The 16,598-nt window shown below is 35.5% G+C and overlaps 2 protein-coding genes across 2 annotated transcripts; both read left to right on the forward strand.

The window, feature by feature from the left end:
- The first annotated feature begins 249 nt into the window (after positions 1 to 249).
- Positions 250 to 9,749, forward strand: LOC126722958 (SEC12-like protein 1). The gene is made up of 10 exons (XM_050426122.1): positions 250 to 645; positions 837 to 937; positions 3,693 to 3,825; positions 3,939 to 4,030; positions 5,908 to 6,007; positions 6,097 to 6,169; positions 6,253 to 6,373; positions 7,101 to 7,220; positions 9,040 to 9,110; positions 9,223 to 9,749. The coding sequence occupies exons 1-10, from the start codon at positions 457 to 459 to the stop codon at positions 9,408 to 9,410; spliced, it is 1,188 nt and encodes a 395-aa protein (XP_050282079.1). The 5' UTR covers positions 250 to 456; the 3' UTR covers positions 9,411 to 9,749.
- Positions 9,750 to 10,723: 974 nt separating this feature from the next.
- On the forward strand, positions 10,724 to 15,003 carry LOC126722959 (zinc finger BED domain-containing protein RICESLEEPER 2-like). The gene is made up of 5 exons (XM_050426123.1): positions 10,724 to 11,348; positions 12,212 to 12,279; positions 12,368 to 14,486; positions 14,587 to 14,671; positions 14,802 to 15,003. The coding sequence occupies exons 3-4, from the start codon at positions 12,371 to 12,373 to the stop codon at positions 14,658 to 14,660; spliced, it is 2,190 nt and encodes a 729-aa protein (XP_050282080.1). The 5' UTR covers positions 10,724 to 11,348; positions 12,212 to 12,279; positions 12,368 to 12,370; the 3' UTR covers positions 14,661 to 14,671; positions 14,802 to 15,003.
- Positions 15,004 to 16,598: the final 1,595 nt, after the last annotated feature.

A 16,598-nucleotide genomic window follows, 5' to 3' on the forward strand; every position in this document is an offset into this window, starting at 1 on the left:
TTCAATCAATTAGAATTCAATCATTATAAATCCTATCATTACAAGTGGGAAATAATTAAAAAAAAAAAGAAATTCTATCATAGAAAATGTTTTTTTTTTTTTTTTTTTTTTTTTTTTAAATTTTTCAAAAATGTAATGACAGAATAGAGCAAACCTCCACCGAAGAAGCAACGTCATAATACACTTCCCGCGGTATCCTCGGGGAATATCTTCTGCTAAGTTCTAACCCCAAAACACAACAAGCCTCGACGGAGTTGACATTGTTATTTGTAGCCAATTGCGACGGTGTTTCTTAAGTAGGCCCCACCCCCCACACACCCCATTATATACCAAAAATAAACAAATTAAAAAAATCCCAATCCACTTCTTAAAAACACACAACACACAGACACAGAGTCTTTCAAAAATAAGATAAAACTGTTTTGAAGAAACAGAAATTTGTGTTAGCATTTTCAGATGGAAGAAGAAAGCGGGTCGAGTCAGGGTCCGGTGGCGTGCGGGTCGTGGATCCGGAGACCCGAGAAAGTGAATCTGGCTGTGTTAGCGAGGTCCAGGAAGAAGCGTGGCGATTCTGATTCCTCTCCTTCTGTGCTTCAGATCTTCTCCTTCGACCCCAAGACCGCTTCTCTCTCTTCCTCGCCTCTGGTCTCTCTCTCTCTCTCTCTCTCTACAAAACGCCGTCGTTTTTGGAGTTTGTTATTCTGTTTTTGAAAAACAAACAAAAAAAAACAAATTTCCAACTGTTTTTATTAACCGTTGCAACTGTTTTGGCAATGACTTTCTCACCGACTTCTGGGATTTTTATCTAACTGGGGTTTTTTTTTTTGGGGGTTTAGACCACGTATGTTCTTGAAGAAGTAGATGGTGATCCAGTTACGATTACGGTGCACCCAAGCGGTGATGAGATTGTGTGCTCTACCACAAAGGGTGGCTGCAAGTGAGTTTCTTTTTCATCAATTTTCATAATTTCTCATACCCTTTACTTTGTTCTTATTGGTTTTTATGAATCAATAGCACCTTTGTCAATTTGATTATTGGACATTAATTGTTCGAATTGAAAGTTTAAGAACCAAATTGGCACTCGCTTTAAAGCCAAAGAATGATATTTGTAAAAATTACTGTTGCTTTAGAGCCAATTTGATCATTGGACACTAATTGTTCAAATTGAAAGTCTTCAGAACCAGTTTGATCATTGGATATTAGGTTTCATTCTTAAACTGCGAGTTTATTGCATTGGGATCAATTGTATCACAATTTCTCATACCATTTACTTTGTTCTTATTGATTTTTATGACAATTGTTGTTATTTTTGTAGTACGGTTATTATAAGTTTTTTTTTTTTTTTTTTTTTGGATATCACCCTTGGAAAAAAAAATGAGTGTCAATTTGATTATTAGCAAATCAAACAAGTTATGTCAATTTGATTATTGGACACTAAATTGTTCAAATGGAAAGTTAGGGAACCGAATTGAAACTCGCTTTAAAGTCAAACAATGATATTTGTAAAAATTACAGTTATTTTAGAGCCAATTTGATCATTGGACACTAATTGTTCAAAAATCAAAAGCCTAAGAACCAATTTGATAGTTGGAGATTAGGTTTGTGACAAATTAACAAGTTATGTCAATTGGTCAAATTGACAGTAATTGTTCAAATTGAAAGTCTAACCAAACTGGCACCTGCTTTAAAGTTGAAGAATGATATTTGTCAAAATTACAGTTATTTTAGAGCCAATTTGATCATTGGACACTGATTGTTCAAATCAAAAGTCTAAGAACCAATTTGATCATTGGATATTAGGTTTCATTCTTAAACTGCGAGTGTGCTTCATTCAGAACTTGTGCTACTGTATCCGTCTGTGTGTTTGTGTGTCTGTTTACTGATTGGTCAACAACTCATGCACCCAATTGGACATGAACCCATGATCTCACCTACTGGGCCATTCTAATTGGGGGTGGAAGTGCCATTTAACCCTGAGATCAGTGGCATGGCCTCTCTTAATCAAGCACCGCTGGTGGCTTTTATAGGTTCACCTCTGGATTATATGTAATGGGGTTTGGAAGCTATTTGACCAGTCTGAACTTTTTAAAATAGATAGTAATATGTTAATGGAGTTTAGTAATGTTAGAATAATGGTTAAGTGCATAAATTATTTAAGATTTTATTTTTATAATTTGAATTCTGATGAATTTGGTTTTAATTTTGAGGGTTTTATGGAATTTAATTAGATGTTTTTTTTAAAAAAAATATATATGTAATTTCTAAACCTTATTAAACTAGTGCTCTTGTAATCGTGAAGGAAATTAGAATTTGAATACGAATCTTATGAGTTGAGAATGTGTTTTGTTTGGTGGTGACACCAAACCTTAGGTGGTGATGCTTAAGGTTTCTGTTCTGTTCTGTTATGTTATTTTATATATTGCTGTTCACCTACACGTCCTACACCATTAGGCCTAGGCCTAGAGCTGGTCCTGCATTGGGCCCATCATGTTCAACAGTCATCGTTGACATAGATAGCCTTTTATTATTTTGGTTTATGGCTGTCTTACCTAGTTATAGGTAGTGGATTGTATTTTTAGAGCAAACTGGATGCCGGCATTTCCTGGTAGCAACAAATTTCGGTTTTAAGGTAGTCTGGAAGGGTCAGTTGCTGTCAGAAGGTTTGAGAAAGATCTGGGGTTTAAGGGTTTCTCAAGTTATGAGAAAAGGGTTATGGTTTGGAGCTTAAATGGAAGAAAACAGATAAAAAAAATGGTAGCTGTTTGAGGCTGTGTAATTAATGCTACATATAGTGAAGTGAACTGTAAGTAGGAAAAAGAGAAGGAGAAGGGAATGAAAGAGAGAAAGCTTCCCAGTAGGGCACACATGCCTTCCATAATTTAAAAAAAAAAATTATATATTCTCTATATCTGCACTTCTCTTAGTAAGACTATACTTTGAATAGTAACCAAACTCCTGATTGGATTGGACCAAAGTCTACACAAAAGCCTATAAACTGATAAGACTTGCCTATTGATAATTTCAAATTTAAGTTCTACACCAAAAAATTATGGAATTGCGAAAATATGCTTGACTATTGAAAAGCCAATTACTATAAAAGAAAATAAAACTAGTTAACTACCATAGGCACTTGTTCTTGGACCAAAAAGGCTTTTGGTTTTGCCTTAATCTTAGGCTTCCAAAGAGGATGTTTCTTCTCTAGCCATGCAACAGTTGCGCTTCAGTTGTTCTATTGTAGGCTTAGTTGTTTTTGTTCAAGCTCTTGTGCTTTTGCAAGGCTTACCTAATAAACTCTAATTCTATAGTTACTGCTTGCCAGAATATGGGGAAGCCAGAAGTTAACTTCATCTTTGCTGGTGCTCTCTGCCGGATCCTTGGCATTTTGTTTTATGAGAACATTTTCCCATTAATCTGCAGAACATCATTTTGTGCTCAAGATATTGTGTGAATATTATGATAGGTCTTTAAAATGATCTCTAAGAGAAAGGGGTTAAAAAAAGAGAGTGAAAGGCGGTCAGTACATTTTCTTGTAAAAATAGCAAGTTCTGCTTGCCACTCAATATCCTCTGGTCATTTTATTGTCTTTATTATTTTTTTTTTTTGGAAGCTACATGTCTTTAAGCATTGCTAGCTATCCATACATTCGAAAGGGTCTAGAACTATAATAAGGTGATTTCTTTTTTAATTTGCAGATTGTTTGAGTTGGTCAGTCATGATTCACAGACAAGGCTATTGGCCAAGGAACTTCCTCCTCTCCAAGGTGTTGGTCCACTGAAATGCATAGCTTTTAGCGTTGATGGATCTAGATTTGCCACTGGTGGGGAGGTAACCAATAACATATAATTTAATCAATCATTATCGTATGCTTTCTGGCACTGCATGTTTGAACTGTTTTTATATCAAACCACTGTGATGATATATTTATTAATCAAATATAGGATGGACGTCTTAGGATTTTGGAGTGGCCAAGCCTGCGCATTATTTTAGATGAACCAAAAGCACATATATCTGTGCGGGATATGGATTTTAGGTAACTTTAGGTCATATGTATATGTATTGTCTCTTTAAATTCATTAAACATGTTTTTTTATTTTTATTTTTTATGGTTATTTTATTTTATTATTTTGTTTCTAAAGTAATGCATTTTATTCAAGAAGAGGAGAAACATCCTGGACTCTAAAGAATGACAGTATATGGAACTACAATCTCTGAGAGAGTAAATAAAATTTAAAATAGAATGTATCTCACTAGTCACTACTTCCTAGAACTCTAGATTACCTAAATAAGAATCTAAAAAACAATGACTTTATTTCAATGATCAAGACCTCCACTCAATTAAAAGTGCAATTGTTTCTCTCCCTCGATACCACCCACATTAAGCACAAAGGGGCAATGTTCCGAACAATCTTCTGTGCTTAACAAACCAATTCCTTCACCAAAATAGAATATCTTCTACTTTTATAGGCTTTACACTTTGAACTCAATTATAGAACCCCACAATTCATGAACAACTGCACAATGCAACAGCAAATAATCCACAGTTTTTCTATTACTCTTACACATACATCACCAGTCTACAATAATAATGCCTCTATGAATAAGGTTGTCCCCCATTAAGATCTTCCCCCATGCTGTTGTCCACACAAAGAATGCAACTCTTGTTGGAGCTTTAGTACACTGGATACTTTTCCAAGGGAATGCAATATCTACAGAGCCTCTTAAAGCTTTATAATAAGATCTGACACGAAACTTTCCATTAATATTCAAACTCCACCTCATTTGATCTGGACCCTCGACTCATTCAATCTGCCGCAGCTCCCCATCACTAGAGTCACATATGATGTTTTACAAATGTGAGCCCCATCATTTTGAGTCTTCAAGTAAGAGTTAATTGAGGCATCCATTTCTACTGCAATATCATACAATTCTGGGAATAGTTGATTGATCCCATTTCTCCCTATTTCACACCAACAACTTGCCTCCATGACTGATTGCCTTCCTACCCAAAACGCCATAGCCATTTACCTACTATGGAACTGATTGTATGTGCCCAATTTTTGCATCCTCAAACCCCCATATTTGATAGAACATATTGTGTTGCAATCCACAATATGGTATTCAAACCTTTTTTTCCATGACTTTCCACTAATGTTTATTTATCTTAGTTGATGAGTGCCAAGACACTAAAAACAATTTTATGCAGGAAAAACATAAATAATAAGTACACTTTTGGTTTAGTTGAGCTACTACGATATGGACTGTTTCCCTTTTGGTATTTTGATGAACTAGCTTTTTATGAGATTTGAATTTTTCAAGGAAGTTATTCATTAGCTTTTTCCATTGTTCACTACCGTGAACTCTTTTTGTTTCTCTTACTTTTCTTTTCTAATAATATTCTCTTCTTACTTATCAAAAAAAAGATTTCAAGGAAATGTATTTTTTTTTTTTTTTGTCCTTATTCTTTATTTTAGGCGAGAGAGAAAGACCACCACTTTTGTTTTGAAAAAGTGCTGGCTTCATATATTGCTACAGATGCAATTTGAGAGCCCTTCAATAAATGTATTCTTGGAATGATAGTGTGGTTGTATTGGAGAGTGAGAAGATTTCAAACTATTGTCTTGTAGTACTCTTATAGAGAATCATTTAATGTTATTGGAGATTCGAGAACCATCAGATTGTCAACTGAATATCCTTTTCTTATATATATACACACACACACACACACACACACACACCATCAGATTGCCAACTGAATATCCTTTACTCATATATATAAAGTGTAAATAAAACAGTATTGCCTTTACTTTTTCCCCCCAATTGTTGGCGGAAAAGAATTTTGAAAGAGAGTTGGAGATATTGCAGAGCTAAGTGCTGAATTTTTGGCTTTCTCTGTTTATCATACTCTAGCCTAGACTCGGAGTTTTTAGCTTCAACATCTACTGATGGTGCAGCAAGAATATGGAAGACAGAAGATGGTGCTCCCTTGACTACTTTGACTCGCAACTCGGTATGGTTTATCTAATTTAAAAGTCTGTGGTGGTATTATGCAGATATCCCTTATATCTTGATGTCTCATGTGGTGTCTGTTTCCTCCAGGATGAAAAGATTGAATTATGTCGGTTTTCTAAGGATGGAACAAAACCATTCCTTTTTTGCACTTTTCAGAAAGGTCGTTAATTATCAATCTCATCTTTATAGTGAATAAATTGTTTCATCATTATTTTCAGCAACTTATTTGTATCAAATGAACAGGTAATAAGGCCGCAACTGGAGTTTGGGACATAAGTACATGGAATAAAATTGGGTATAAGAGGCTGCTTAGAAAACCTGCTTCTATAATGTCCATAAGCCTGGATGGGAAATATCTTGCTCTGTAAGCACTTAATTTTGTACTTTGGCTTCTGTTATTTGATAGCTAGAATTATTTTACTATTAATTCCAGGAAAAAGGAAACTTGCTTTTACTGATGTATGAGCTTGCATTTTCAACATTACTGTAATTATTTACTTTCATCTCTACTATTTCATAAAGGTAGAGGAAGACCAAAAATAATGTTAGTAGAAGTAATAAAAAAGTACATGTTAATTAGGGAAAGTAACAGAGAATATGACTTCAGATAGAATAAAATAAAAAAAAAGAATACATGTGGCCGACCCTAATTAATTTGTTGAGGATCCATATTTGACCCCAAAAATTTGGGACTAAGGCTTTGTTGTTGTACTATTTCATAAAGGAAACTCTTCCTGTGCATGGATGCTACATTGAATTATTTGACCACCCTTAATATCTTTCTTAACAAAAACTAGTGACTTTATTCACTTAAAAGTTTTACCACTGCATATTTGGAAATAACTCACCACATTTGTTTCTCTCTTGTCAGATGATGCCCCACTAACTTTTACATGAAAAACTTTTTTAAATAGCTATGGAGCAATAGAAGAGAGAGGAATGTTCTTTACATGTAAAAAGAAGAAATATAAGTTCAATTTGTTGTTTCGTTGGGGGAAAATGGTGCTATGATGACTTCATTAAGTAGATTTTGTTTTCAGAATTTTGTGATTGATTTTTTTTGAGTAATATGTTAATTTTTATTCCTTTAGGGGAAGCAAAGATGGAGACATATGTGTAGTTGACGTAAAGAAAATGGAGGTCTCCCACACAAGTAAGAGGCTACACCTGGGTGCTGGCATTGAGACGCTAGAGTTTTGTCCCAGTGAAAGGTCAGCTCCACCAATAACAATTTCTTATCTATTGATGGAGAAACTTATTATTTCTTTGGTATTACTTTTTTGATAAGTTATTTCTTTGGTATTACTATGCTGAATTGCCATAACTTTCTTTTTATCACTTTTAGAAATCAATATATTCATAGAAAAATGGTCCTTGATTTTTGTAAGGAAGACAGAATCTGAGTATAGGTCAACATTTCAACATTGGATAGACCATTATACAGATAAATGATTTACTGAATGTTTTGAATGTAGAAACGTGAATTTGTTTTCCTCTCTCTCTCTTGTAGTGTCTTCAAGGTCTATTTTGCTTTATTTCTAAGATTTTAACTTTTAGACACAACTTCAAAGGACTTTGTCTGGTATCCCCTATTCTTGAAATTCAGATCAGCATCATAAATTTTGTTCTTCCCATCTTTGTAAAACACTTGTTTTTATAAAGTTTGTAATGCTTCCTGTGTCCCTGCCTACTTTATTCTGGGTGTACTTTGTAACCTTTTTATTGGTTTGGAAAAGTAACAACTCTCTCTCTCTCTCTCTCCTCACTATTTAAGGTCACAGGGGGTAAATCTGACGTTTGGTATTGTTCTTTTGTTGTTTTTCCTCCCTTTCTGTTGGCCAGTCATTGAGATCTTGTTGCATTTGGATATGACTCTTTTTGGTTTATTGGCCACCGAGGTCCATGTTTACTTAACAGCTGCCAGGTCAATAAAGTTACAATCAATGGCTGAGATGATAGTGCCCACTCTACATGTCAATATCCAGGATCACATCTGGAAGTTTATGTCAAAATTCTTTGCATGGATTCTTTTTTGACGTTCACCACAAAAAATCCTGGCCTGTTGACAAACCTGGTTGCCCTCACTTAGTTTGAAATACATATCCTAAAAAGTTCTAGATGAAGGGTTCTCCCATAATGGTAGGGTTTTCTGTAGTAACTGAAGGAGTTAAAACACTCTTCAAGTGGCTGGGTGAACAACTGTGACATTTGTAACCCCTGTTAGAATTAGACCACATACTTCTAACAACCTCTAATAATAAAAAGTCGTGGAGATAAATGATTGATTGTTATTAGTCAAATATAAATAATTATATTAAATGTAGGAATGGAATTGATGCTAGAAGGAAAAATCCCCTTTGGAGCTCTTGGCTTATAAAGTGACAAGCATGAAGTAGGGGAAAACACTTCAAGGAATCATAACAATATAATTGCAGCATAATTGAATGAGTTAAGAAGAAAATCTAAAATAAAATTAGTGACTGGGAGGACTTTAGTCTGCACAAAAATATATATGACTCCAGTTTGTTCCCTTTTTGATTTTAGAGTTTGTTATGAGTTTAGTGATTGGAGGAGTTAAAAGTTTGGGAGTCTAGCTTTTAGAGTCGTTAATGTGGCTATAACCCTATGGAAACATACTCTGTGATCATGTATGCTATATGAATGATAAATGCTAGCCCGCACATGATTGTTTCTTAAAGTTTCTTCTGGCATCTTTATGGTTACTCCATCCAGATAATTGATCCTGACATCTATTTTAATGATATTTTTTATTCTTTAGTTTTTAAATGCTAAAATTTTAAGTCACTTGTCACAAGTCTAGGTATGTTTATTTCTTTTTCAAAATATCAGTCGTAGAATGTAATTTGTAAGAAAACAAAATTAAAAGACTTGATTGCAAAATGTTTTTTGAAGAGATACTCTTGAAAATCTACCTTGATATAAGCCTATTGTCATCAGTCTAGATCTTTTATGGTTTTCCGTTCTGGTTTTGGCTTCTCAATTATATGTGGGTGGGATGCATTCCTGCAGGGTTGTGCTTACTACTACTACTGAATGGGGAGCTGTGGTGACCAAGCTAAGTGTTCCAGCAGATTGGAAAGGTCTCTCTCTCTCTCTCTCTCTCTATATATATATATATTTATTTATTTATATAATGCGTGTGTGTGTGTTTTTATTTGGCCCTTTTAACCAGAATTTCTGTCAAACATGCAGAGTGGCAGATCTATATGTTGCTGTTAGGAATGTTTTTGGCATCAGCTGTTGTATTTTATATCTTCTTTGAGAACTCTGATTCATTTTGGAAGTTCCCAAATCAAGCAGCTAAGCCTAAGATTGGAACCTTATTAGGAGATCCACAATCCTCTGATGATCCAAATGTTTGGGGTCCATTGGATATGTGAGCGCTCTACACGAGCCATTCTCCAGGAGTCATACGAAGTTGCATCAGAAATAGGATGCAGAATAAGTTTTTTCTATCTTCAAGACCTTTTAGATTTAAGACTGAAAGTCTTGTAGCATACTAAACATGCAAGTCAAAATTATTTAGGTTGGAAAAAAACAGGAAGAAAGAATGTGTAGTTTATCGCATATTTTTTTGCTTATTTATTTTTTTCTTGTATTCTTTGAAATTTAATTTTAGAGCATATTAGTAGAAATTTGTGTGGTTTAAGGTTAAGAGGATCATTTATATACTTTTTTTGAAAATGAAAGTGTTCTTGTGGAAGGCAGAATTTGATATTTGTGGCTGGTGTTATAACCTTCAAACTTCCAAGCTTGCATTAGTGTTGGGGTCAGCACTAAAAGTCATATGCACATCACTATTACCTTGTTCTAACTTGTAAGATAGAGTTTGAATGCTAAAAGAATCAAGATTCACAATGTCATTAGCTCAATCCTAGCGAGATATATATATATATATATATATAGAGAGAGAGAGAGAGAGAGAGAGAGAGAGAGAGAGAGAGAGAGAGAGCCATTTGCAAGTGTAATCATGTATAAATTTTATTCCTCTCTTAAATCAAACTGACTCCGCCACTGTTAGGAGCAATTTGGTAAAATAATAAATATTTTGATAAATTGATTTGTTTTAGTAAAATAGGTTTGGTTATTAAAGGTACCTAAAACACTCAAGGCCGAACCTCTCCCAAAATTGATTGGGTATTAAAAAGTTCAATCTAACCATAAATATGCAACTGTCAAATTTTTTTTTTTAGAGTGGGTTACATACCTGGAAATAGGGCTGTCCAACGGGTTCAGGACCCGTTCAAACCGCCCGAATCCGACCGACCCGAAGCCCAACGGGTCGGCCTGAAGCTTTTGGCAGTTCGGGTTCGGTTCCTTCTCTCAGGAAACCAGAATATTCGGTTCGGGTTGCGGGTTAAGGGTTTAAAAACCCGTACAAACCGACCCGACCGAAGTTTAAAAAAAAAAAAAAAAAAATTCTGATCCAGGGGCAGATCACGTGAACTGAGAGTCAGTGGACTGATAATTGACAAGATGGAGCACTGTTGTTTCTGCCTCATTGAGAACCACACGGCACCTGTGCTGCTGCCTGCTGTGCACCACAAATTTCTTTCCACTCAAAAAGTAAACATCAAATCACCAGCTGCCCATAAGTCTTCAGAACGGCTAAAAAATTAAAACTAAACTCTAAGTCTCAACTCAAAAGCCTAAAATTGGAACTAAAACTCTAAAAACCTAAACTTTCCCAGTTTCCCTTCATTCTTCAGTCCGGCCTTCTCTCTCTCTCTCTCTCTCTGTAAAGTCTCAAAAGCCTAAAACTAAAAGCCTAAAATTGGAACTAAAAATCTAAAAGCCTAAACTTTCCAAAAGCCTAAACTTTCCCTTCATTCTTCACTAACACTTCAGAGTCCAGCCTTCTCTCTCTCACTCTCCAAGTCTCTTCACTCTTCTCTAGTCTTCGGCCTCCTCACTAACTCTCTTCCGTCTTCACTTTCCTCTAATTCTCTTCAGGCTTCACTCTCTCTCTCTCTCTCTCTATCTCTCTCTACCAGCCGGTCCAGCCCCAAATGGCTAGTCGGCTACCCTTCAAATCAAACTCAGATTTGATCTTTCCCATGCCTCTGTTCATGAATCATAGTTTAGGGTTTCAAGACTCAACTTGGCTACACTTCTCAAAATCAAAATCAAAATCAGATTTTCCCTCATATCTCTCTCTTATAAATTGGACTTTTCCCGAGTGTTCTACGTTCTCTCTGCTCTCTAGTCTCTCTAGTCTCTAGTGATTTCAAAATCTCTTATTTTTATTTTGAAACAAACAAATCCCTTTACTCCTTAACACTCAGCCTCTCAGACTCGGCTTCCTAGTCTCAGATCAGGTAAAGTTTCTTCCTTCCTATTTCATCCCTCTTTTTCTGTATTTTGTGTTTGTGATTCGGCAAATAAAGAGGAAAGCTTGATGATTTTCAGTCCTTTGTATGGTATAATCCGTTCTTCATTGATGCTAGAAATTGCTAAGCTTTATTTTATTTTATTTGTTAATGTTGTGATCTGCTACTTAATTGCATTCGGCAAATATGAAATCAAACTTATTTGTTAATAGTTTCTCAGATTGTTAATCCGTTCTTCATTGATGCTAGAAATCAAACTTATTTGTTAATAGTCTCTCAGATTGTTAAATGCATTATAAGGAATCTAATTTTCATTTCACCTTGTACAAATATGTGTTCTTTAATGTTGTGATCTGCTACTGAGTGTTATTTTCATTCGGCAAATATGTGTTATTTCCTCTTTTTTTGCCCAATCTGGGTTTATCATTTTGTTAGTGCTCTGTGTGTGATTTGTTAGTGCTCCCTGGGTTTATCATTTTCTTGCTTTGACTCATTATGGTAGTGCTCTGAGTGTGATTTGTATCTGCCCTATTTTATTCCTTGTTTGTTTTTTTTTTTAATGATCAATATACTTGTATCTTCACTGTAAAAAAAGAATATGAACCCCTATTTTAACAAGATGAAATCCAAACACATTTTTATTTTCTTATCTGCCTGTTTTATTCTTTGTTTTGTTTCGTTTTCTATGATCAATGTACTTGCATCTTCACTGTATAAAAAAGAAGAAGATGAGCCTCTATTTTAAAAAGATGAAATCCACATTCTTATTTTCTTATGTGATTGTATTTTATTACTCGTTTGATTCATTTTGCTTTCTTAACTTAAAATTTTGAAATGTTAATTTTATACAGGAGTTGAAATCCTAGGCTTTTTGCTTCCTTTTCAAGGTTAAATCCCTGATAGCTGAGAGTTCTTTGAGGTATCCTTTCTTTCTCTTTTAACTTCTTGTTATTGTTTGTGTGTTACTTTTATGGTTGTTTGCTAATCTATAAATTTGATGTTTATAGGTTATGGAACCCTCAAGTGATGCATCCCCTTCCCAAGCAACACCTACTGCCACAACTGAACCTGTTGCCCAAGCTGCCCAAGCTGTACCTACTGCCCATGCTGAGGTTCCCCTACTTCCACCTAAAGGTAAAGGCAATGTCTGTACTAATAGGAAAAAGCCTATTGCCTGGAACCATTTTGAAAAAGTAGATATTGGTGATGGTCATTTTAAGGCTGTTTGTAATTACTGTCAAAAAACTTATCTAGCTGATAGTAAGGGGCATGGTACTGCTAATTTGTTGAATCATACACCAATCTGTGTTAAAAACCCTAATAGAAAGATACTTAGTGGGCAACAAACCTTAATGTTTGAACCTAAAATGGATGGGGAGGAAGGGTTTCAGCTTGTACCGACAGCCTTTACTGTTGAGGCTTCTAGAAAGGCACTTGCTGAAATGGTTATAATAGATGAGTTGCCTTTTAGGTTTGTTGAAGGGTATGGGTTTCAAAGATATGCAACAACCTTACAACCTAAGTTGCGAATTAGGGATATCCCATCTCGTCAAACTATAGCTAGGGATGTGATTAGCATTTATGGTGTTGAGAGAGAGAAACTAAGGGGGGCTTTGAAGGGTCGTAGGGTGTGTCTTACTACGGACACATGGACGAGTATTCAAAATCTGTGTTATATGTCCCTTACAGGTCATTTTATTGATGATGATTGGAAGTTACATAAGAGAATTTTGAATTTTTGTCAAGTTGAAGACCATAAGGGAGAGACTATAGGTAGAAAGATTGAGTTGTGTTTGCGTGAGTGGGGTATTAATGGCATATTCACTTTAACAGTGGACAATGCTAGCTCAAATGGTGCCACTATTAAGTTTTTGGAGAATGTAACTAAAGATTGGGAGGGGACTGTTTTAGAACATGAGTTCTTACACATGAGGTGTTGTGCACATATCCTAAATTTGATTGTGGGGGATGGTATGAGAGAAATTGATGCATCCATTGCAAAGGTGCGTGAAGCTGTGAGGTATGTGAAGTCCTCACCAAATAGGAATCAAACTTTTGTGGGTTTTGTGGAGAGATTAGGTATTGAGTCTAAGTCTCTTCTTTGTCTAGATGTACCAACTAGGTGGAACTCTACCTACCTCATGTTAGAAACCGCACAAAAATTTGAAAAAGTGTTCATACGTATGGACTTTGAGGATGATAGTTATTCTTCATATTTTATGAACAAGGAGAATAGTGGTGGTATGGGATCTCCTAGTAGTATTGATTTTCAAAATTGTAGGATATTTGTGGGGTTTTTGAAGCTTTTTTACAATGCCACAAAAAAGTTTTCAGGTTCTTTGTATGTTACTGCCAACACCTTTTTTGATGAGATGTTTGTCATTCAAGAGAATATTTCCAATTTAAGTAAATCACAAAACCACCTCTTGAAAAACATGGCAACTAAAATGGAATCTAAGTTTGATAAGTATTGGGGGAAAGGGGATAAAATGAATCATCTCTTGTATGTGGTTGTGATTCTTGATCCAAGAAAGAAGTTGAGGTTTTTGAAGTTCTGTTTTTCTGAAATTTATGGAAATGAAGTGGCTGATGTGATGGTTGAATTGGTGAGGGGTGCCTTGGTCAAGTTGTATGATTTTTATTCTCGTGTTGATTCATCAAATGTACAAGTAGCAAGTGAGAGGGAGAGGACACACATAGAAGGTGAGTCAATAGGTTGTAGTGATCCATATGTGATGGTTAATTCTAGGTTTGAACGGTTTTTGGAGGCTGAGCAGTCCATAGGGTGTAGCAATGAGATTGACAAATATTTGGCTGAAAATTATGAAAGTAGAAGAGGGGATGTGAAATTTGAGATATTAGGGTGGTGGAAGGCCAATTCAGATAGATATCAAGTGCTATCCAAATTGGCTAGGGATGTGCTGGCTGTACCTGTTTCTACTGTTGCATCTGAGTCAGCGTTTAGTACCGGAGGACGCATACTTGATCCATTTCGGAGTTCACTCTCCCCACTTATGGTTCAAAATCTGGTTTGTGCACAAGACTGGCTTCAAGCCTTGGTTCCAATTTCTTTTCGCAAATCAAAAGATGAGGTAGAGGTCTTGGAAGATGAATTTCATGATTTAGGTAATATGTTAACTTCCAAACTTTGTCTATTAAGTGCTATTAAATGTGTCTTAAGCAAATGAAATTTAATCTAATAGTCTTCATTTCTTTCTCTTTCTAGTTATACGTCAAGCAGCAAGAGGTGGTGGAAGTTCAAGCTCAAGCAAAGGTATCTCAATTAACATTGATGACTAATCAAAAACTGGGTAAGTTTCTGCCCTTATATTGAGTTTGGTTCTGCTTTCTCTATTGTTTTTTGTTATAACTATTCTGTATTTGTTGGTCTTGTCCTTATATTTTTTATTGATAAATATCTTTTTGCCCATTTTCTTGTAGGAGGAAGGACACACATTTTGTATAGGAGGCAGATTTTTGGATGCAATTTGGAAGTTTTTTTGGACAGTGCTTTTCTAACTGATAATTGATAAATTAACTCTTGCTTATAGGAAAGAAAACTTATTAAGTTTAATAGGCTTTCTTTTCTATAAGTCATGGACTAAACTCTATATAGTAGTTGCTCTTTAAATGTTTTAGAAAAGCTATTTTTTGGAAGTTTGTAACTAATTATAGCTAGCTACTGCTTTACACACTTTCTGCCTTCTTTAACTCTATGGAAATATTGCAAGAGATGCTCTTATTATCTTTTGTTACCACACTTGTGATGTGGTAGTGATTGAATTATTTGTTAAAATTTGTTTGCTGGTTTGTTGGTTTGTTGCCATACTTGTGGTGTGGCTGTGACTGAATTATTTGTCAGAATTTGTTTGCTGGCTTGTGTTAGTTGTGTTACATAACTTACATGTATGAGTGGTTGGCACAACTTGGTAGGTTTAATAGGCTGCCCAGGTTTACATGTAAGTTATGTATTGTGAAGTTTTAACAGGGGGTTTACATGTTAATGCCTATAAAATTTTGGGCCTCCTCTTGTGCTTTTGCTGCCCAGGTCCTATAATGTTATAGGCATTTTGAAAAATTTTCTTTGTATTGTGAGAAGTTTTAACAGGGGTTTACACGTTAATGCCTATAAAATTTTGGGCCTCCTCTTGTGCTTTTGCTGCCCAGGTCCTATAATGTTATAGGCATTTTGAAAAATTTTCTTTGTATTGTGAGAAGTTTTAACAGGGGTTTACATGTTAATGCCTATAAAATTTTGGGCCTCCTCTTGTGCTTTTGCTGCCCAGTCCTATAATGTTATAGGCATTTTGAAAAATTTTCTTTGTATTGTGAAGTTTTAACAGGTGGTTAGAAAGTAATATCATGTGTTTTTTATGTGCTTGCAAATTGCAATTACCCAGGTTGTGTTGTTATATATTTACTATATTTTTTTGTCATTAGATGTGAGCTAGAAAATTAAATTTGGACTGAAGGGCTAGAGACCCAAAGGTTTCAAAGTTGTGTAATGGGCCAATTTGAAATAAAGGAGGTGAAAAAGGCCCATTTGATATATATATATATGATTTAATGATATAAATCTTTGTTAAAAGTAGTAAGCCCATTAATTTGGGCCCAAAAGGCCTGTCAAAAGTTGAATTAAAAAAAAAATTATGCAAATTCACAATTTTAGCCCAATTTTGGCCCAAACCCGCCTAACCGACCAAACCGACCCGTTCAACTGTTGACCCGAACCGTCGGGTCTGACCCATTATTGGGTCGGTTTCGGGTCAAATTTTTTATAACCCGATCCAGTCGGGTCGAGTTCGAGTCAGGCCCAAACCCGAGCCGGCCCGACCCGTGGACAGCCCTACCTGGAAAATATAGTTTTATTGCCATGCGTGTACATATAGCAACCATAGCTTGACAAAATATTTATGGTACAGAATAGTTACTGATGATGCACAAAAATCGTCAGTAAACTGATTGTCCTGATCGCTTCAATGGGTACTTGAAGAACAAGATACCAAGAACCTAACAGAGAGCACCGGTATGGTATCGGCCAAAGACTCTCCGAATGTCAAGTTAATGAATGAGAAATTTCTAAGAACTCTATAGTGAGAGATTTAGGGATTTTCTGCGTTCATGTACTTAGTAGCATTGTATAACATGTCGGCCATCATCTTTAGGTTGTTCTTGTAGATGGAGAAGAGGAATTCTCCTGATTGGAGTCCATTGGTGAATGCGGTGACCAAGACTTTG

This window comes from Quercus robur, chromosome 4, assembly GCF_932294415.1.
Source record: "Quercus robur chromosome 4, dhQueRobu3.1, whole genome shotgun sequence".
Taxonomy (NCBI): domain Eukaryota; kingdom Viridiplantae; phylum Streptophyta; class Magnoliopsida; order Fagales; family Fagaceae; genus Quercus; species Quercus robur.

What these genes read in the sequence shown, in the direction of transcription:
- LOC126722958 (XM_050426122.1), top strand. Translation starts at nt 457, where the DNA reads ATGGAAGAAGAAAGCGGGTCGAGTCAGGGTCCGGTGGCGTGCGGGTCG. An exon ending in CTACTTTGACTCGCAACTCG is followed by an intron (nt 6,008 to 6,096) that starts GTATGGTTTATC and finishes TGTTTCCTCCAG; the next exon opens with GATGAAAAGATTGAATTATG. An exon ending in TTTTTGCACTTTTCAGAAAG is followed by an intron (nt 6,170 to 6,252) that starts GTCGTTAATTAT and finishes TCAAATGAACAG; the next exon opens with GTAATAAGGCCGCAACTGGA.
- LOC126722959 (XM_050426123.1), top strand. Translation starts at nt 12,371, where the DNA reads ATGGAACCCTCAAGTGATGCATCCCCTTCCCAAGCAACACCTACTGCC. An exon ending in AGATGAATTTCATGATTTAG is followed by an intron (nt 14,487 to 14,586) that starts GTAATATGTTAA and finishes TTCTCTTTCTAG; the next exon opens with TTATACGTCAAGCAGCAAGA.